This window comes from Prunus persica, chromosome G1 (genome assembly GCF_000346465.2).
Source record: "Prunus persica cultivar Lovell chromosome G1, Prunus_persica_NCBIv2, whole genome shotgun sequence".
In the NCBI taxonomy this organism is placed as follows: Eukaryota; Viridiplantae; Streptophyta; class Magnoliopsida; order Rosales; family Rosaceae; genus Prunus; species Prunus persica.
The window spans coordinates 27,389,105-27,410,878 of NC_034009.1; the positions used below are offsets into that span (position 1 = coordinate 27,389,105).

The 21,774-nt window shown below is 36.6% G+C and overlaps 2 protein-coding genes and 1 long non-coding RNA gene across 3 annotated transcripts; 2 read left to right on the top strand and 1 right to left on the bottom strand.

Annotated features, from left to right (window-relative positions):
• On the top strand, window positions 2,953-6,555 carry LOC109947057. Its single transcript, XM_020556433.1, has 4 exons — window positions 2,953-5,228; window positions 5,298-5,531; window positions 5,653-5,752; window positions 5,851-6,555. Exons 1-4 carry the CDS (start codon window positions 2,953-2,955, stop codon window positions 6,553-6,555), a joined length of 3,315 nt encoding a protein of 1,104 aa, XP_020412022.1.
• LOC18791717 lies at window positions 5,508-8,186 on the top strand. The gene is made up of 6 exons (XM_020564272.1): window positions 5,508-5,573; window positions 5,653-5,752; window positions 5,851-7,196; window positions 7,282-7,526; window positions 7,618-7,821; window positions 7,894-8,186. Exons 3-6 carry the CDS (start codon window positions 6,872-6,874, stop codon window positions 7,999-8,001), a joined length of 882 nt encoding a protein of 293 aa, XP_020419861.1. The 5' UTR covers window positions 5,508-5,573; window positions 5,653-5,752; window positions 5,851-6,871; the 3' UTR covers window positions 8,002-8,186.
• LOC109949220 lies at window positions 17,573-19,696 on the bottom strand. The gene is made up of 3 exons (XR_002271752.1): window positions 17,952-19,696; window positions 17,723-17,755; window positions 17,573-17,601 (listed from the first exon to the last, which is right to left on the bottom strand). It is a non-coding gene; the product is annotated as an uncharacterized LOC109949220 (long non-coding RNA).

Sequence of the window (21,774 nt, forward strand, 5' to 3'; positions counted from 1 at the left end):
CTAGTCCAGTAAGAACTCCTTATGATCCAAGTCTTAATCTTGTGAAGAATATAGGTCATGGTGTATCACAAATAGAATATGCTCGTATTATTGGTAGTCTCATGTATCTTACGAATTGCACAAGGCCTGATATAGCTTACTCTGTTAATAGATTAAGCAGATACACTAGTAATCCTGGAAGGGATCATTGGAAAGCTATAGTCAGAGTTCTAAGATACTTAAGATACACCAAAAATGTTGGATTGCATTATACAAGATATCCAGCTGTGCTTGAAGGATATAGTGATGCTAATTGGATATCTGATACTAAAGACTCCAATTCTACAAGTGGATATGTCTTTACAATTAGAGGTGCGGCTATATCATGGAGATCTACTAAGCAAACTATTATAGCTAGATCTACTATGGAATCTGAGTTCATAGCATTAGATAAAGCTGGTGAGGAAGCTGAATGGCTACGTAATTTCTTAGAAGATATTCCATGTTGGCCAAAACCTGTGCCTGCTATATGTATACATTGTGATAGTCAATCTACAATTGCAAGGGCACAAAACAATATGTACAACGGCAAGTCTCGACATATACGTCGAATACACAACACTGTTAAGCAACTGCTCTCCAGTGGTATAATTACCATTGACTACATAAAGTCAAGAGATAATTTGGCGGATCCATTTACTAAAGGTTTGAACGGAGAACAAGTTTATAGATCATCGAGGGGAATGGGGTTAAAGCCCATGTCAAATGAGTAGTCATAGTGGAAACCCAACCTAGTTGACTGGAGATCCCAAGATATAGGTTCAAAAGGGACAACTAAATTATGATAACTCAAAAATAACACTACAGAGATATATTCTCCTACCCATATCCTATGATGATACAGTGTTGTATGAAATGTGTTTAGGTTAAGCTATGCTTTTAATGATTCCTATACCTTGATTATCCGAGTAAGATATGAGAGGATATTACCAATAGGAAATCACCTATATAAGTGTGAAATAGGGCCGTTTCCATGAGAATTTTTAGGGCTAAATTCTCTAAAGCACTTATGAATGCCAGGAGTTGCTCAGGGCCAAAACGGGCACAACCGATCGAACCAGATATGTCTAGAAGGGTATTGAGTGAGTATTATTGTCTGGGTTTACACAAACGGCTGAACAATTCAAGACATCACATTCACTGATTAGCCAAGTAAATTCGATAGTACTTCACTATGGAAGGTTCAAAGCCAAAAGCTACCTATCCAGATGCCATATTCTTCTAATAGGAACTCTCTCTAAGTCTGCATTATCATTTGCATATTGTTGAAACTAATTTCCATTCACGTGGGGGATTGTGAGAAATTTAATATTATATTTAATATTAATTTTCTATTTGAATGGAAATTAATAAAATCTATTGGGTTAAAGACATGACCTTTGGGTAAAGACATCTTCAATTGGGGGGTGACAACTCTTCAAATTAAGGGATACATTGTTTGGGGTAACAACTCTTCAAGACCAAAGGATGCACTGTTTGCCTTTTCAGATTGGGATACCTTTTTGGAAAGGGTATTTCATCATCTATAAATAGAGCAATCCTCCTGCAGTTTTATTCATTTAATTAATTCTCTAGATACATACTTTCATATATAGAGAGCATTAGAGTTTGCATAAAGAGAGTTTTCTGTATAATTTTGGTTCAAAGTTCCTTGTGAATTGCAGTGCTTCTTTCATAAGGAGGGGAGTTGTTGTATCCTGGGAGGCGAACGCTAGTGAACCATAAGCACCAGTGTGGGGCGTAATTCGTCTTAAGGTCAGAGTGTCCAACACTTGCCTCGACTCAATTAAGGTTCTTTTAATTACATACTACTGTTGTAAAAATTTGTTTTGTTTGTAGTGTTTATTTGTTTATTTTATAGCAATTTAGCAGTATTATTTCCTACAGTTACAGCAAATGAAAGCAAAAGATAATGTTCTTTTTTTCCAAGCGAAAAAGGACTGAGTTATATCTGGCAAAAAAAAACAGATTAAGGACTGAGTTATAAACGAATACAACAGAAGAGTTTATCTGCCACTCCATCGGCCACATTCCTCTGTCCACTACAAGAAATTGCCCCTTTTGCGACATGTTTTTTGGGACAGAGCATGCGGCCCTCGCAATTGCTTTAGCTTTAGCGCGCGGAGTAATGGCGCGAAGGTATTTGCGACACCATTATAAGTAACGTCGGAGAAAAGGTCGCAAATACCCATATAATTGACCTATATGCGACCTGCTTGAAATAGGTGTCGTATATAATATTTTAGTGACGGGTTTGGATATTTGATACGACACACAAAAACTGTCCCAAAAATTTTCAATTAGTGCGCCTAGTTTTCAGATGAAAAAAAACCCACGTTTCGTCTCCCTCTCACTCTCACCTTCTTCCTCCTAAATCCTAAAGACTCCCTCTCACTCTCACCTTCTTCCTCCTAAATCCTAAATCAACTCCTCCCTCGGAGATCATGGAGGCCACCATCAATCCAATCTCATGTAATTCACTCTCTCTCTCTCTCTCTCTCTCTCTCTCTCTCTCTCTCTCTCTCTGTTTTGCTAATTACCTGGCATGTTTGGAATTCATCTATACTTTATTGCTAATATTTATTTATTTTTTATTGCAGATTGACTGCTTTTCCCATAGAATTGTTTAAATATTCGGAGGTCAGATTGTTTTTCTTTTATTATGTGAACTTATGTGCTTTATCTAATAATGGATACTGGGCATGCAAATTTTTTATTGAAAAGCATATTGCATATTGTAGGATTGTTTGTTGATAACAAGATTGAATCAAGGACTGCTATTAGTTATTCGGTATGATTTCTTTTTCTTCTTTTGATTCATTTTAATACCTACCATCTGTCTTATTAAATAAATATTTGAATAATTATAAGGGTATGCCTTCTTGTTTCTTTATTCTTGAATAGAAACTAGGTATGGACAAGAGTTGGATCGATTTAACTGATAGGTCATCGAATGAATATCTCAATGGGCTTGAAAGTTTTTTAGATTTTGCATTTGACAACAGCATGGGTGATACAAGGATTTATTGTCCCTGCAAAAAATGTTACAATCGTTACTTTGTTACAAGGGAGGTAGCAAGAGCACATATAATAGTTGATGGGTTTTGGTCAAAGTACAAAAATTGGACTCATGGTCAGAGACACCAATCATTATATGTTGACAAATATATGGGGAATAGTTCTGCTTCAGTTGTGGATGATGATATAATTGGAATGGTACATGAGGCATTTGAGCATCCAAATTTGGATTCTAGTATGAGGAATGATGGCTCAACAGAAAATGAATATGGTGAGGGGCCAAATGATGAGACTACAAATTATTTCAAATTGCTACAAGATGCAGAATGTCCTTTGTATCCGGGGTGTAAAAATTTCACTAAATTATCATTTATTGTTCGGTTGCTACATACAAAAGTACTTTGTGGATGGACCGACAAGTCAGTGACAATTTTGTTAACTCTTCTGAAAGAAGCTTTCCCCAATGAAGTACAACTACCAGATTCATATAACGAGGCTCAAAAGATAACAGATGACCTAGCTTTCACATACAATACATGGGATGCATGTCCCAATAATTGTATGTTATTTAGAAATGAGGATGAGAAACTTGAATCATGTGCTATTTGTCACGAATCTAGATATAAAAAAGTTGATGGGCAGCCTACAAATGTTGTGAATGGGAATAGAAAAATACCTGCAAAACAAGTAAGATACTTTCCATTGAAGCCAAGATTGCAAAGACTTTTTATGTCATCAAAAACTGCTTCGCATATGAGATGGCATGCAGAAGAGCGTACTGATGATGGTGTGCTAAGACACCCTGCTGACTCACCTGCATGGAAAGAATTTGATGCAAAGAATCCAGATTTTTCTAGTGAAGTTCGTAATGTTAGGCTTGGTTTATCATCAGATGGTTTCAGTCCATTTAGAACAATGGGCATACCTCATAGTACATGGCCTGTTATTCTCATGCCTTATAATTTACCACCATGGATGAGCATGAAGCAACCTTTCTATATTTTGTCTGTGCTTATAGATGGCCCGAATGCACCTGGTAATAAGATTGATGTATATATGCAACCAATGATTGATGAGTTAAAGGAATTATGGCATGAAGGTGTAGATACTTATGATGCTTCCAAGAATCAGATGTTTAAACTACGTGCTGCATTACTCTGGACAATCAGTGACTTTCCAGCATATGCGAATTTGTCGGGTTGGAGCACTAAAGGTGCGAAAGCATGTCCTTGTTGCAATAAGGACACTAGATCTGTTTGGTTGACTAATGGAAGAAAGTATTGTTACATGGGTCACCGACGATTTTTATCTACAAGTCATAGGTTTCGAAAAGATAGAGTGTCCTTTGATGGCACACGAGAATGGGGACATGCACCATTGAAACTTTCTGGGTCTGATGTTAAAAGACAATTGCAAGGAGTACTGACTGAGTATAAGAAAGAAGACATCAGAAAAAGGAAAAGACATGAAGTTGAGAAGAATAATAATGAATCCTACTGGAAGAAAAGAAGTATTTTTTTCGAGTTACCGTATTGGGACCATAATTTGATTCGTCATAATCTCGATGTCATGCACATTGAGAAGAATTGTTCTGAAAATATACTATGGACAGTGTTGGGTGTTGCTAAAAAAACCAAGGATAACTTACAAGCTAGACGTGATTTACAAGAATGGGGAATAAGGCAACCATTGCACCCACAAGAACGTGGTTCTAATAAGGCATACTTACCTCCTGCATGTTTTACTATGAATAGGGAAAATAAAGATGTGTTCCTAAAAGTATTGAAGGAAGTAAAGGTACCAGATGGTTATTCTTCCAATATTTCTCGACGTGTACAGCTAAAGGAACGTACTATTTTCGGTCTTAAGAGCCACGATCATCATATACTAATGCAGCAATTACTTCCTATAGCAGCACGTAGAGCTTTGCCAAAGCATGTTGTTGAAGCATTAATCGAGTTCACCAATTTCTTTAGGCAACTTTGCTCAAAAGTGAACTTACCATCTGATTTGGAAAAAATTCAAGATCGAATTGTGCATACACTTTGCCGAATGGAGAAGATCTTTCCAATGTCCTTCTTCGGTGTAATGGAGCATTTGCCTGTTCATCTTGCCGAGGAAGCATTGATTGCTGGCGCCGTCCAATTTCGATGGATGTATCCTATCGAGAGGTATGTAAACATGCAGCTGTACTTTTTAATTATTTAAATTAAATTTGAAATTAATTATTTTTCTTATAGGTATCTATTAACACTTAAACGTTATGTGCGTAATCGTGCGCGTCCTGAGGCCTCAATTGCTAAAGGGTACTTGATGGAAGAATGCATGAATTTTTGCGCACTGTACTTAAATGAAGTGGAAACGAAACTTCATAGACCAGCTCGTAATGATGATGGTGGTAGTGACTTTGGTCGTCCTATAACTAAAGGAGTTAAAATACGGCTTGATGATATTACATGGACACAAGCACATAGGTATGTGCTAGTCAACACAGATGTCGTCACACCATTTCAGAAGTAAGTCAAAGTATATTTATTTTTCTTATCTTGAATTCTTCTTAATTCACTTTTAAAATAAAAACTTTCATGTACACAGCCAACACCTTGAAATACTTGCGCGGGAAATGCCTCGAAGAGCAAATCATTATATTAGAAAAGTCCACAATGAGACCTTTCACATATGGTTTAAAACTTATGTGAGTATTTTAAATTATTACATTTGTATATAGTTTATATATAGATACATTAAATCACAGTTGTTTCCCATTTGACTTCTTATAATGATATTATATAGGTTCAGACACAAATGCAAACCACCAATGCTGTATTCTCTGAAGAAATTATCAATTTGGCTAATGGTCCAGATCAATTTGCACGAAGATTCAAGGGATATGTAATCAATGGCTCCAAATTTCGTACGAAAGAAAGTGAAAAAAATAGAACCACTCAAAATTCTGGGGTTGTTTTGAAAGCAGACACTATGAGTTATGCAAGTGCTAGGGACAATAATCCTCGCTTAGGTGATGTCATCTTTTATGGTGTGTTGACAGATGTGGTTGAGATTCGATATACCAATGCCATGAAATTTGTTTTGTTCAAGTGTGATTGGGTTAATGGTCTTGGTGGAGTGAAAGAAGATGAGTTTAAATTCACGTTAGTGAATTTTAATCATTTGTTATACAGAGATAATGCAATAGGGGATGAGCCTTTCATCTTAGCACAACAGGCAAAGCAAGTTTGTTATGTACAGGACCCAGTGGATCCAAATTGGCATGTTGTTCTTAATATGACTGTTAGAGATCTATTTGATATGTATTCAAAAGATTCTTATCACAGTCCGGCGATGGTGCCTCAAGTTGAGTTATATGCACCCCAGCAATTGGACGAAACTATTTATTTGAATGATGAAGATGTTGGTTGGGTGAGGGAAGGAGTAGATGGAACGACAGTAGACACGAATGTTCAGATAGAAGAAGCTGAGATGGAAGAATGTGACTGAAAATGCTTATCAATGCCTTTCTTCAAATAGTTTATTGACATTGTTTATTGCTAAATTTTTCTAATTATTATAATACATTATTCATCAATAATTCTAGTAGTTACTCTTCTATATAATGCTAGCTCATCTATATGTATAAATATATATATTTAAAATGTAAGAACAGCAAACTACATATGAAGTGTGCTAGCTTTTACAGGTAATTGTTTTTTTTTTTTTTTTTTTTTCTGAACAGGTAATTGGTTATACATGTCAATTCTTTTAAGAGGAATCATTATGTATATTAATTTTTTTTTTTCTCTTATTGCAACAGATTATGGCCCCCAAGAGACTAAGAGAACAATCAATGGAGGAATTGATTCCCGCATCTCCTGTGAGAGCTAAAAAGAGTAGGTCACAAGCACGATCATCTCAACTACATGGATCAATTTCGAGTCAGCCTCAACTTGTTGCATCTAGGCGGCCTCAACCTACCACATCGAATCAATCTCAACGACAAGCACCATCTATGTCTGTTCAATCTCAACAACAAGCATCAACTGTGAGACTGACACGGTCTCAAGAGACACAACAATGTCACCCCAATTTGTCTACTCCTAGTCATGAGGACGAGCCTTTGATAACGCCATCAGATGAAACAGGTTATTAGGGCCAAATATCCACTGTTTTTTTCTTTATTTGGTGATTTATTTCATCATTAAAATCATATTGAATGTTTTACTCTAGGTGAAATTGAGCCTACCATGAACGGTCGGGGTGCTGCTTGTTCTATTGCTGAATGGGGGACTGGAACAAAATTGCACATTGATTTTGATACTAAATGGAAATGGAAGCCAATAAAAGAAAATGCACAAAAATTTAGTACACAACTGGGAGTTATAGCACGAAATGCCCGAAAGGTCCCTTTGACAAAAGTTTCATGGAGTGGTATGCCTGATCATATATTAGATGACATTTGGAAAGATGTGCAGGTAAACAACAAAACACTAATTTCAAACATGCTAGTATTATTTTTTTGGTTAAATGCTAGTATTTTTAATGATTGCTATCTATTAATTGTAGGATAACACGGATGTCCCTGACGCATATAGACCCCATTGCTTAAAGATTGTTGGTAACAGATGGAGAGATTGGAAATGTCGGCTTAAGAAAGAATGGTATGACAAATATGAGACCAATGAAGAGCGTTTAGCCATCACTCCTCCTCAAGTCCCTACAGACCAATGGAAGATACTTGTAAAGTATTGGGGTCTGCCTGATGTTAAGGTACATAGACATAAGATACAATTACTGAGTTAATAGTAGTAATGAATGTTGACCGAATTAAGCATATTGTAGGAATGTTCTGAAGCAAATAAGGCTAATCGTGCACTAGGAAGTGCCCCTCATAGGACCGGTCGTACTTCTTTTGCTCAAGTGAAAAATCAGGTAAGAGTACTAATATGAATTTTTTATTTTTTATTTTTTAGCAGTGATTCCAGATTTTAAATTCATTATTCATTCATTTGTGAGTATAATCTAGTTATTTAGGAAAAAATCTATGGCCAAACTTGACAACATTATTATAAAGAAATTTTTTATTACTAACATGGTTAAATTTCCTTTGTTATTAAGATGGAAGAGAAAGGAGAGAAAACAGATCAGTTGAGCTTGTTTATGCAGACGCGAAAAAAGAAAAAAAAGAATGACGATGAGGAAGTTTTTGACTATGAGAGTGCAAATATTATTGTAAGTATGATGTAGTTTTTTTTCTTCTAAAAGTATATGTGGAATATTGACCCAAAAAAGAAGAAAAAACGAATATGTCGGGTTGTGCATATGTTGTATCTCTTGACTAAGTTCAATATTGCATTATGATTTTATAGAATCAATTCAATCAATACTTGGAAGAAAGGGAGGAGCATGAACAAGACGAGGATTATAGAGAGGAGGTGTTTTCTAAAGTTATGGGACCTGATGGACATGGACGTGTTCGTATGTATGGGACAGGTATTACTCCATCTCAAGTGTTTGGTCAAAGTTCAAGAGTTCCTGACATTAATGAGAATAGCATACGAGAGGAGCTAGAGAGACAATACCAATCCCAAATAGATGATCTTAAATCTCATTATGAATCTAAACTTGGAGATCTCCAATCCAAGTATGAGGATCTGAGTTCGCAAATCCATCTCATGAAAGCTCATGTTGGTTTCCAAGCTAACCCAACTGAAAGTGGAAGTGAACAGGTATAATATGTTTTAGTGTAACTTTGATCTCTTTTTACTTTATTATAAAGAATAAATTATAGTGAAGAGTTAATTAATATTGATTTCCATCTAACTTTTTGTGTGTATATATATTGGTGAGTTACAGATTCCAGATGCATCAAGCCTGCACCAACGAAGACTTAGTGTGAGTAGTGAACAACAGCATCAATTTGACCCAGAAGCATAAAAGCATGAAGCAATTGTTTTCATTAAAGGTGTGTTCACAAATATTTATGACTCAAGAAAAATTGTAATTTTTTAAAAATAATTTATTAATAGTTTTTAAATTTCTTTTTTCAGGTTCGGGTGAAGGATCAAAGACAATCATAATTCTCTTAGTATAATCTTGTGAACTTTGTTTGGACTTTTGAAACCAAAAATGTGTTTATTCACTTTAGAGACAATGTTGTTCGCCCTTTGACTTTAAATTATTCTTTCCGCGATTGTTACTTACATTTAGTTAATATATCAAATATAACAGTGATACATGAATGGTTTTTTTATTATATTAATGTTAGTAATTACTAAAAATACTTGAATATATCATAATACACTATGTTTTTTTAGTTTTGGTGAGTGTCTTACTCTTATTGTGAATATAAAAAACAAATGACGTAAATTTAGTTTTTGTTGGATATGTATTTGTATTTACGACATTCAATAGCCGTCGTTATTACTATTTACGACGGGTTCAAAGTGTCGTAACAATTGTTTTTAAATCCGACGAAGAAACGGTTGCGACACTATGCCTGCCGTTGTAATTGGTTTTCACGACGGGTAAAACCGTCGTAATAAGCATTAGAACCTTTTGCGACACCAGTTGGTTGCGACGCGTGAACAAGCGTCGCAAGACCGTCGTAAAAAGGCATTTGCGACGTATGCTTGATCTTTCACGACAGGTTTCTAGCGTCGCATCTAGCCTCTTTTTTTGTAGTGGTCATTATAGCTTATGTTAAAATTATTCACATGTGAGATTTAAAGCTAAGATAAATAAGCACATTTTTCAGGTGCTGTAATGTTATCAACGCCCACTCATATTATAACTCGCGATACATGACAAATTGACCATGTGACAGCATCAAGACATTTTTCAAGAAACAGCAGGATCGGTACGTCTAATACAAGATACCATACAATTATTATATTGTCCTGTCTTTTTTAGTCGCAGCATGACGTCACTAACAATAAGAATACTATAGAAGGTCACTGGTGGCAAGTGGCCGGTACACCCGATGGCAAGTGGCCAAGGTAGAGCCTGCACTAATAAAAAAAATGACAACAATCACTATTATTTAGTGACATTTGTAGCCTTGATAAAAAACATTAGTCATTTTTTTTAACTTTTTTGATAACTAAAGAGACATTTAGTTACTCCCACAACAGTCATTAAATATTACCAAATAATGATAATTGTTCGACACTTTTTTGTTTGTAGTGCCGACCTCTTCATCAATTTGTTCAATCCGCTGCAACGCTGGCTAAGCTCCCACATAGCTTCATGCCAAAAGCCAAAAAAACCCTCCAAAACAGTACTGTTCCCTTACCTTTCCTCACCGTTAACTTTCTATCAACACAACTCAAGCAGTAGACATGCGTGGATAACACTTGATCCATACAAGATAGATAGGTAACGAGAGATCCACAACTGGGGCAAATTATTCAGACCATGTGTACGGTGGGATTTGATTGAATTATTTTAATTAAAATGGATAAAAATTATAATTGTTATTTAGTGTGTTAGAATTGGACTTATTAAATTGAATAACAATCTAACATATTAACAGATCTTGAATTAAATTTAAATCAAACCCAATATAAGCTAGGTCACCAAACGAAGCTTCAAAGCTTTTGTCTCTGAATAAATTCTGCTATTGGTTAGAAATAGTAAAATATATATATATTTAACTGCTATTGATTGAATTACTCTAATAATTTGAAGATCGAGGCACAATGTTTCTGGAGCCTCGGGACCCTGATGTTGCTTCTTTTGTTTTGGGTGTTTTGCCAAACCATGCAAAAGAAAAAACCAAGACATGCCTTGCATTGATCAAAATGGTGAAAGTTCATATCATATGCATCATGCATGCAAACCCACTGTAACATGTACGAATCCATTCGACATACAACACGTGTTGAGTTTAGAGTCTAATAGCAATAATTTTGTCCACAAATAATGCAGTGCATGTCACAACCATCTTAGTTGTTTTCCGCGGGATACTATCTTGCTCTATATAGCGTATAATAATTTTATACCGAATTCGATATCCCTCCTTATAGATTAAAGTAGTTTAGATTATTGTTAACGAGGTTTAATTTAGTAAAAAATAATATTAATTTGCGTACAAGAGATTTTAAGTTTGAACACTCATAACATCTAGATCGTATGTGTATAAGAAAAACTCTCATCTTCTATAATTTTTAGACAATTACTTGTACTTAAAAAAAAATAAATTAACTATCACTTATATAAATAAAAATATATCAAAGGCTCGTAATGATATGCACATCACACCTTTTATGAAGGTATTATGGGTATTTGAATACTAATGGTCATTATGGGTATTCACACACTACAAATATAAAGGTATTATGGGTATTTGAATACTAATGGTTTGCAAATCAAAATTTTTTTTTTTACTAGATTAGACCTCGTTTACATAATATGAATTAGTAATCTCAACACACAACCATAGTTGTGCAGTACAATATTTCCTGTTTGCTCCCTAAAATCCTAGAACGGAGCCCCCCCCCCCCCCCCTAGTCTCTCACAAAAATATAGGGGGATGGAGGGGACCAAAAACCTAATAATAACGCCTTTTAACTTCTTCCCCAACATGATATGTCATCTTTTGGGATGGGTGGGCAACTTACTACATGGATACCGATACTTCTGTCTAAAAACATGTATATACCCACGTGTCAAAATCAGACAGAGGACGAGCTTAACAAACTCTAGGAAAACAGTGAAAATGAATTAAAATCCCATTTTCATAATTAAGAAATACATTAACTAATAATCACGATCGATAAAGAAAGCAACATGAGTCTAGATCTAGAACGTGTCCAATTTGGTGGCTGCCCATCACCCATGTGGACCGTGGTGGATCTATAAAACCCAAGTTTCACTAACTGAAAAAATATAATATATTTTTATATATACAATACACATGCGCATATTGAGAAATTTAGAAAATATCCATGGACACTTACAAATTAAAATTACGATAATAAACTGCCAGTTAGCAGTTGAATGCCACAAATAAGTCATTACGACTCGAAGTTATGAGTATTACCCGATGCTAATAGTGTGAATAACCAATCCCCCTTAAACTTTTCTTTATTAAAAAAAAAAAAAAAAAAAACTAGTATAAAGAAGCAGGAGTTGAGTTCATAAAATTAATTTAATGCACACAAATATCTGGGTCTCGTTTTCTTGTCGCAGCAACGTGTCACTAAACGACAAGTACAATAATTGGTGCGTTGGCGGTGCATATGTACATACATATATAATATATAGTGGGTGATTTGGGGCCAGTCATTTGTGGCTGGCGAAGGTCTTGGTCTAAGTTGTTCGGTACGTAGCAACATGCCATTGCCTCACGCCAAAACCAAAAAGGAGATATGCGACCAAAAAAATATTAAATAAGCCAAAAAGGAAACAAAACACCATTAATCATTTCATATCAATAATTATTTTCTTCCGTTCTCTAAATCAAAAATGAAAAATTATTGGGGACAAAATTCTATCTCATTATAAAAAAAATTATCTTTTAAAATTTCAAGTTGATGAACTGGCACGTTGTTTGAACTTTTGAACTCTAAAGCTTGAGCCACCGTTGCCATTCGATCGCCAGCCAACTTGCAAGCTTCCGAGAGGGTATGAATCACATCACAAAGGAGGGCCCACTACGATCGCATGTTTGATTGAAGGTCATTTCATTATCACCTTTTGACGCCTAGTATATCCGGTACTATTCCTAACCCCCACCGCACACAATAATTGAGCAGCTCTGCTACTTGCACATTCCCATGCTCCTGGAAGCTCGTATGTCTTCAGTAAAAAAAATTGACGAAATATTCTGAAAGGAAGGGAAAAATAATCCCATTCTCCCCACTTGCACGTCTTTGTGGGAAGGGAAGAATTTCGTTTGATTGAAAAAGATATACATAATGTTGTGTGGGATTACCACAGTTGATGTGACTCTTTTCATTCTTCTTGATTGAGTTCTAGAGTTTTTTTTTCTTAATAAATCGAAAAAATAAAATTACATAATGACTATTTTTTAGTGTTAATAACAATTCTCTTTCATTTTTTTTTAAATCAATAATTGAAAGTGTGACATAACATTCATATATGATTTGGTGGTTCAATTAGGACTTTTCAGTTTAAAAAAGATCATATTATAACTGTTATAAAACTGGAGAATTTGGAGAGGAAATTGAGAGAGAGAGAGAGAAAGTAGAGAAACTGAGTTTCTTATTCTCATTTCTATGTGTATTGAACAATGAAGGGATGAACCCTTTTATCGGCAAAGCCTAGGGAACATGTGGGCTCCACAACTAATTATTTACAACACTCCCCCTTGGAGACCACAAATGATATGGAATATGCCTCGTTAAAAACCTTGCCAGTAAAAACCCAGTGGGACAAAAACTGGTCAAAGGGAAAAAGAGTACATAATCATGTGTAACATAAAATTCTGTGTATATTGACGCGCGTGCGACACTGCCTCGTTAAAACCTTGCCAGGAAAAACCCAGTGGGATAAAAACCTGGACGAAGGAAAAAGAGTACAATGTGTAAAGGTCTTTCTTGACAGCACGCTCCCCCTGATGCTTGATAAAATATCTTTAAGCCATTCTGTTGATCATCTTTCTGAATATCATAGTTGACACTGCTTCTGTGAGTCAATCTTGAGCGACACTGCCTCGTTAAAACCTTACCAGGAAAAACCCAGTGGGATAAAAATCTGGATGAAGGAAAAAGAGTACAGTGTATGGAGGTCTTTATCAAAACCATGCTCCCCCTGATGAATATCTCCCCCTGGAAAATGGAGGACTAGCTTTTGTCCAGTAAGCGACCATAAAATTTTTCATAGTATACTCTAAACCCCCTGAGCGACACTGCCTCGTTAAAACCTTACCAGGAAAAACCCAATGGGATAAAAACCTGGATGAAGAAAAAAGAGTACAGTGTGGAGCTAAGCTCTATCTGGTCTAGTATACTTCCGAAAAACATTTAAGGACCAACGGATAATCCTCATAAAAATGCTTCAATACTTTCTTAGTATAAGCAATAATCTCGTCGGCACAATGCTCGATCCTTAAGTCAAGACATATATTTCGTGAATTCTGCAGAATCTTTAATGTGTTGCAATCACATCAATGTACTCACTGAGGTAATTTATGCATATTAATATTGAATACAAATTTTGTGCTTCAAGCACATGTCCTTTAGGGACTTGCTTTATGCAATGATAATCCTCTCAACGGATTTTGTCTAAAAGGGATTAATTTTTTATGACACATTATATAGCTTTATCCCAGCTATTCATATATCTTTAGGGAATCGCTTCTGGCGATATGCTCTGTGCATTTAATAACCCTTAAAGATAATATGTTGGTCTCCATAATTGTGTAATAAGGGGGGGGGGGGGCACAATTGAATCTGTAAATATGGAGAAAACCCAACATTCCTTGTTTCTGCCAGAAACAGTGTGTCATACAAAATAGGGATATTCCCTTGTATTCCGAACACCCAAGTATAAATTCAGTATTAACAAATTTTGGGGTTCGTACTGTGGGTTTGTTCTTTCACGTTCATTCTCATCTATAATGGAATTACCTCTTTCCATTTTGGCCAATGATATTGTCGACATTTAATAATTGAACGTGGTTCCAATCAACACAAGCCCATTGATGATTTGAGTAGCTACTCCAAAACCAAAAATTGTCATTCATCAATTCATGATCCCACCATTCTCATGTGCATGCGCATGCATCAATTATAAGCATTTCTTTGCTTTTGGGTACCCAAGCCACTTCAGGGGGGCTTTTATTATGTGAGAATGTGGATTATAACCTCCAATGGAGCGTTATTTTACAGTAGGGCGTGAATAATCTCTATTTAGAGAGTTGGAACATTTAGAACCCATATATCTGTCATGCTGCAGGCATGCCACAGATTAATACATACATGTCAATTAATTTCTGGGACTTTAACCCATTTAATGGGACTTTAACCCATATAATTTGCTACGCATTAGGCGTGCATAATATCAACATTGACATGTCAAAGGATTGTCCATTTGGGACTTCAATCCACATCATTTGCTACGCAACAGGCGTGCATCATATTGATCACTGCTTTACCCATGTTATGTTCTTATGGGACTTTTAATCTGTGCAGTGTATTATCAATGTATCCAACTTGCAATCTGTAAAATTTGCATTAATAATTCATGGATACATAGAAGTCATTCTTTTGGAACGGACTTATCTCCCCATTGGGTTACCTTTCAAGATAAAATATCAAATAGGTATATAAGCATAAAATAACACAAGTATTGCTTACATCCTTAGGTGGGAGAAACTTTTCTCAAGTATCATTCAAGCTCATATCAGCCCAGTAAATATAATGTAGCGCTTGATGGTCTTGTGATATCCTGCAAGAGCAAAAATCACAATTCTTTTCTCTGTCAAAAACAAATAACTCTCAGAGTTAGGATCACTGCATGGATTCATTCTTCAGATGTTCATTCTAAAGAAATAAAATCTCTTATGAACAGAGAGTTATAAAAAGAAAGAAAAGATACAAAGATTGTGATATTGATTGCAAGGTAAGGTAAGCAATCAAGGAAGGAAGCTGGTGGAAGCAGACAATAAGCTCTCATATCCCCTAGTTTAGAAGGACCTCAGGAGATTAGAGCATAAGGCCGCCTCTACAATTCCCTGATCTTGCAGAAACATGATCAGGGATAGTCTTGCTTCCTGAATGGATGATCAGAGATAGTCTTGCTTCTCGGGCACATTAAGTGCTCACTGATAAGAAAAACAAGTAAATATCGCATAACTAGATATGGAGTAAACTGGATGTCTTCTGCAAAGAAAATTTCATTAGTAACACATTTATACACAAATATAATGAATAGGTAGAACCGGTGAAGTTCAAAGTAACCATAGGAAAATTGCGAGATTCCCGGGATGCTTTTGAAAAAGTAGCTCCGTGAAATCCGTAAAGCAAGATCGGCTTTGAAAATAATGCTTGAAAACGCCGAAAGTGCCGACAGGCATTATTAGAGGCCACGTGAAGTTTTGGACTCTAGGAAAGAAAAGGAGAAATATGGGGATCCGAGAAGATATTGGGATCCTGAAAAACAGTAGCCATATTTCCTCTTATAGATATTGCCTTTGCAAACCTTGATTGGAGCAACTGCGTTTCAACCTTAACTTCCTTCATTTTCTGAAACTTTAGTTTTCCTGAGCCTTTCTTCGAAACCTTCTTTAAAATGGCTTCCTCTTCTTCCTGCCCAAATTATTTCAATTTAAATGATGCTCCCACAACAACCAGTGACGCCGAAGTTTGGCGTCCATCCTTTGTATCCAAAAATCGTCATCTCACAGTTAATGATTCTGTGATGATGAATGATGCTACTGCTGTCACAGTAGCTAGGAATTTCATTACTCCAATGGATGAAATGTTGTTGACAGGGAGATCAGAGGAAGAGGCTATTAATGACTCAATGGCTTTCAGCATTCAGAGTGCTGTTTCTGTTTCTAACATGGCAGATCGTTTGCGTGCCAGAGCAAACGAGGTTGAGAGGTTAGCTACTGAAAATTCGTCTCTCCAAAGAATGCTTCATGAGTCTCAACAGGAGGTTGAGAAACTTAAAGGAGAGAATAATGCCTTGTTGAAACTGGTGAGTTCATACTCTGTTGATACACTGAGAAGGCTAGACATGCTGCAGGTCTCCAATGAAAGAATTTTGGGAGACCACGAGAAGCTCATGGCTAAGCTTAAGAGGCGCCGTACTCATCCTTCAGAGGCTTCCAGAACATAATGTAATTGTATAGATTTTACAGGGCCTGCACCTTCATTGCAGGTGGAAAAATCTATCTGTTATATGTCCCTGTAATAATAATTGCGCACATTCTTAAACTTGCACTTGTGGTTTTTACGTCTTTTCAAAATGACGGTTTTGAACCTTGTGCCTTATAGGTTCAAATAACCACATCGATTCTCCAAATTTCATATTTCAACGCATGGTAGCCCGGAACTTGTGGCCTGGGCGCAAACTCAGAATTTATTTGCCCTTTTCAAATGGACATGTTTACAACTTTCTGTACATATTTCGGGACTTGAAGTCCTTACATAATTGTCCATATTTTGAGGAACTTCTGGCATCTCATTTAATTGCTCATCCATGAGTTTAAGGAACTGCAGGTTCCCTTTTGTATATAGTGACGGTTCACCCAAAATGGTTAATATTTATGCATACGTCACTATTCATGTGAATAGTATTATTCATATCCAGTACTATTCATGTGTACAGTACACCTGTCAGTACAGTTATCATCCATGTGTATGGCACTATTAACCAATACGGTTCTGTTTCATCATTAAGGAACCCAGGTCCTTATTCACATGTCAGGGATCAAGGACTCTTAAGTCCGATCACATGTCTATAAATATAGTACAGGAGAGACTGCCAGCTCTCATATTAATATCATCATCAAGGATCTTCAAGTCCTGATGTAATTGTATGACGAGGATCAAGGAACTTCTTGTTCTGATCTGTATACTGTAAAAACTCATCATACAGCACAATTAATCCATAAAATAAATTACTGATAAGTAAATTACTGGTATGGACGATAAACCCGCACCATACTTTAAATAAATATTGCCTTACATATACTTACAGCATCAAGAATTGATATACATCCATAATCCACCTATATAAATGTATATATATATTATTTTTATTTGGACTTAAACAGAAACAGGCATTTTCTATAGCTGTAAGTATAATTGTACCTGCCTACGCTGAAGATTCCTTTCATTGTTGCAGGATGGTGGGCATTCAGTTTAAATAAAGCTAACACACACATTTCAAATATTAATTGAATTTCAAATTAGCAGTTTACTTACATGCCCATCCATGACGTAAAAAGCAGAGACGAGTGATTGTCTTTCGACAATGACATGATATCACAGTAGTGGGGATAACGCTATGATATTGGCCGATCGGCTTTGCTGTATCCCTGCACACCTTTAATAATGATATAATATTAAAATAATATAATTATGTACCTGCACTATAGACCTGCATCTTAATATTCAATTTAAATAATAAAGAATAATAATGAAATAATTGAAAAGATGAGAGGAAGCTTATCCTTTCGGTGGGTTTGCTTGACTGAGCTCATTGGCTCCACCTCCCACCTCCATTATTGGCTTTTAAGAATAATAATGAAATAATTGAAAAGATGAAAGGAAGCTTATCCTTTCTGTCTGTTCTCTTCTGACCAATTTTGCAATCAAAGCCCAAGCAAAGCGACACATTCCCCTCTGCCTTTTATTTTGCTTGGTCTTTTGGCGTGGCCTCCATGTGAGATTGCAAGCAATAGTAATAATATTAATAATTATCATAATTTAGTGGTTCACGCATGCGCACTTAAAACTTTTTCTTTAAGCAAGTGCGCTGGGTGGGAAGCTGTCGCCCGAACAATGAGTTACGCTGCTGCTCTGGCACCTCCACTCTGTGCCTTACTATTCTCCCAAAATACGCACCTCCATTATTCTTCTCTTTCTCTGCCAGTTAAATTTGCTTTCCCACCTTTTTTTTTCGTCTTCTTCTTTGGCCACAAATGGGTAGTCCTTGAAACCCATGGACTCTCTCGGGAGGTTCATCCGGATTGACTGGTGCATGCTCGAATGGACCGTGGTCCGATCCAGGAGCAGTCCAAGTGGGTCGGATTCTACCTTCGGAGTGGAGACCCATGTGCTTCCCACTTGGTCTCCATGCTCAGAGACCACGACTTTGTGGCCTTCTCGCCAGGGCTCAAGTGCTGCAACTAGGCCGCCAGCGCAGTGGGTTGAGAGCGAGGTGCATGGTGGAGTTGTGGACGAGGGTTTGGCACTGAAAAACCCTCGGCTTTTGCAGCAAGTTCAGGAGCTTGTGACGGGCATGGAAGCCTGCTAAGTACATGGGGTTTCCCCGTCGCCATGGAGCTGAGGCGGCGAGGATGGTGGACCCGCGGCTGACCTGCGGCTGAGCGGACCTCGCGCCTGAGATCGTCGTCTAGGGGATCCATGAACGATTTCGTTGTGCTCCGCGAGCACTGGTTTTGGAGCAGAGGAACGACCTCCTCTACGTCGCCACATCTTGCTCCCGTGGATCTGCTGCAGCAAGATGGACAGGTCGAGGGAGAACTCGTGGAAGCATGCCAATAATCTTAATATTGAAAATGAAATTGGTTTGTGGGTTGTGGAGATGTAGAAGCAGGAATCGCTTCCTGAGATTGCTAATCCATAGCTTCGCATCTCTCTCTGTTTTTCACTGTTTCTTTCTTTGGAATTGGAAGGCTTACAACAAAGCGTTTTTCTGACTGGGTTTCATCATAAAACTCAGCTGGTATTGTTTGAACGAAATCGTGCTGATAACGTGTTATAAAACTGGAGAATTTGGAGAGGAAATTGAGAGAGAGAGAGAGAAAGTAGAGAAACTGAGTTTCTTATTCTCATTTCTATGTGTATTGAACAATGAAGGGATGAACCCTTTTATCGGCAAAGCCTAGGGAACATGTGGGCTCCACAACTAATTATTTACAACAATAACTGATTTTTGGTGAACATATAAATATTAGATTAGAGTCCCGTTCTCATAGACCCTATGGTCAAAGGAACTTGTGGTCACCCACCCCTATATTAGATCTAAGGGTTCACTAAAATCTATTTAAAAATAAAATTTATTTTACTTTTACTGCATCTATATATATAAAGCAAAAGGTAGAGAATTGTGAAACATTCAAAATACCATAAAATACCTTTAGTTAATTCAAACATTAATAATTAAAATTATTAATTAAATGAGGATAATAAAGTAAATTCACATTTTTTTCATATTAAAAAAAATTAAAATTAAAAACAAAATCAAACAATAGGTCTTATTTTTATGGAACATAACTACCCATGTTATCTTTTCTCTTTGTTGACAACCAACCAGGAAGCTAAGGGGGGTAGGTGGCCACTGCCCTCCTCCCCTCCGCCCATCTTCCCCTTCCTCTCCTCATCTCCTCTTATTTTTCTCCCATATTTTCCTTTCCTCTTATCCCCTTTTCTCCTCCCTTTCCCCTCCCCAGATAGTCTAGATCTGTTTGGATCTAGGTCTGTTTGTCTGATTATTTTGTTTGGTTATTTTTGCAGTGTTCCAGGTGACTGGTGTTGTCTTTGTCTCGGCGGCGGCGACAGTAGTGACGCTATATTGTGTCTCTCCTTAGAAGAGTTGTGATACCTGGTGGCTGATATTTTGTCTCTGTTTTAATTGCGGCGGCAACAGTGACACTGGTAGTAGTTGTTGGGATGCGGTGCTCTTCTTTACTCTGCATCGACTGAAGAACTATGCTTGGTCATATGAGGTTTTCTTTGTTAGGTTCTGAGTTGAAGTGGAGTACTTCTCATGGGTCTTTTTAGTTTTGTTTATGTGTTCGTCCTCCGTGTTCTCTCTTGGTTTCTGCTATGGTATGACTTATAGTTTGTATGGGTGGCAAAAACTATGATTTTGCTCATAAAAGGCTTCTTTTGACAATTGGGATGTTCTGCGGTCCTCTCCTGTGGGTTTACCATTTGGGGTTTCTACGGTCCTCTCATGTGGGTCTACTGTGTTGATCTCTAGTTGTGGTTCTCGTCGGTGGTCTTTGTGTTATGTTTTGTTTTTTACTTGTTCTTTTATTATAATGGTCCAAAGTGACCTGAATTGGACTCTCCTGTTAGCCCATAACGTGTGTGATACTCTTTTTTTCCCTGGAATTTATCCCATGAGGTTGTCCTAAGAAGGTTTTAACGAGGCCACTATATCATGTCGCTCTTTGTACATTTGTGGTTTTGTAAATAAATTCTCTTTCTAAAAAAAAAAACTACCCATGTTTTCTTTTCTTAATTCTAAAAGTAAAATAAAAAATAAAAAATAAAACCAATTAGCACATGCGTGAGCATGTGCTAAAGGGCTAATAAGATATTAATTTAACTTAACCAAAAACTAAAAGTTAAAAAATAAATAATAACACTTCACTCAAACAACATGTTCATGGTAGAAAAAATCAAGAACGGGTTCTTCCTTCCATCGCCGCCACAACAGATCCGATGCCATCGCCGCCACAATAACCCCGACTCTAACATCCCAGACGAAAATCCAAGTCCACCCATCCCCTAGCAATTTTAACTCGATTGATATATAATAAACAAAGGGAAAAAAATAAAAAAAATAAGATTATGCCTTTGCATTCAATTGACTATGGGTGGCTCGAGTAACATCATGTCTGTAGTGGGTCGTCTACAACGTCGGAATTGGAGGCGCTGTGGATGCAATAGGAGGAAGAACACGCTCATGATTTTCTCCTCTGAACGTGTTTTTGTTCCAATGAATTTCTATTATTTATTTTTTAAATTTTGGTTTTTGATAAGTTAAATTAATATCTTGATTTTTAACTAGTTTTTTCTGAATCCTTAAAGTAGATCCTAGAGTGGTTGACCACAAGTCCATTGAATCGTAGGCGTCCAATAAAACGAGACTATATTAGACTAATGCAAAGTATTCATTAATGTAGTAGTTTAGAGTAAATGCTCTCTCTAAAGGTGTTTTTAAATTCAAATCATAACATTTATATTGTATGTATAAATTTAATATATTATCGTCAACACCAATAAGAAACATACTAAAAAAATACTTATACTTATTAAAGAGGACAACGCT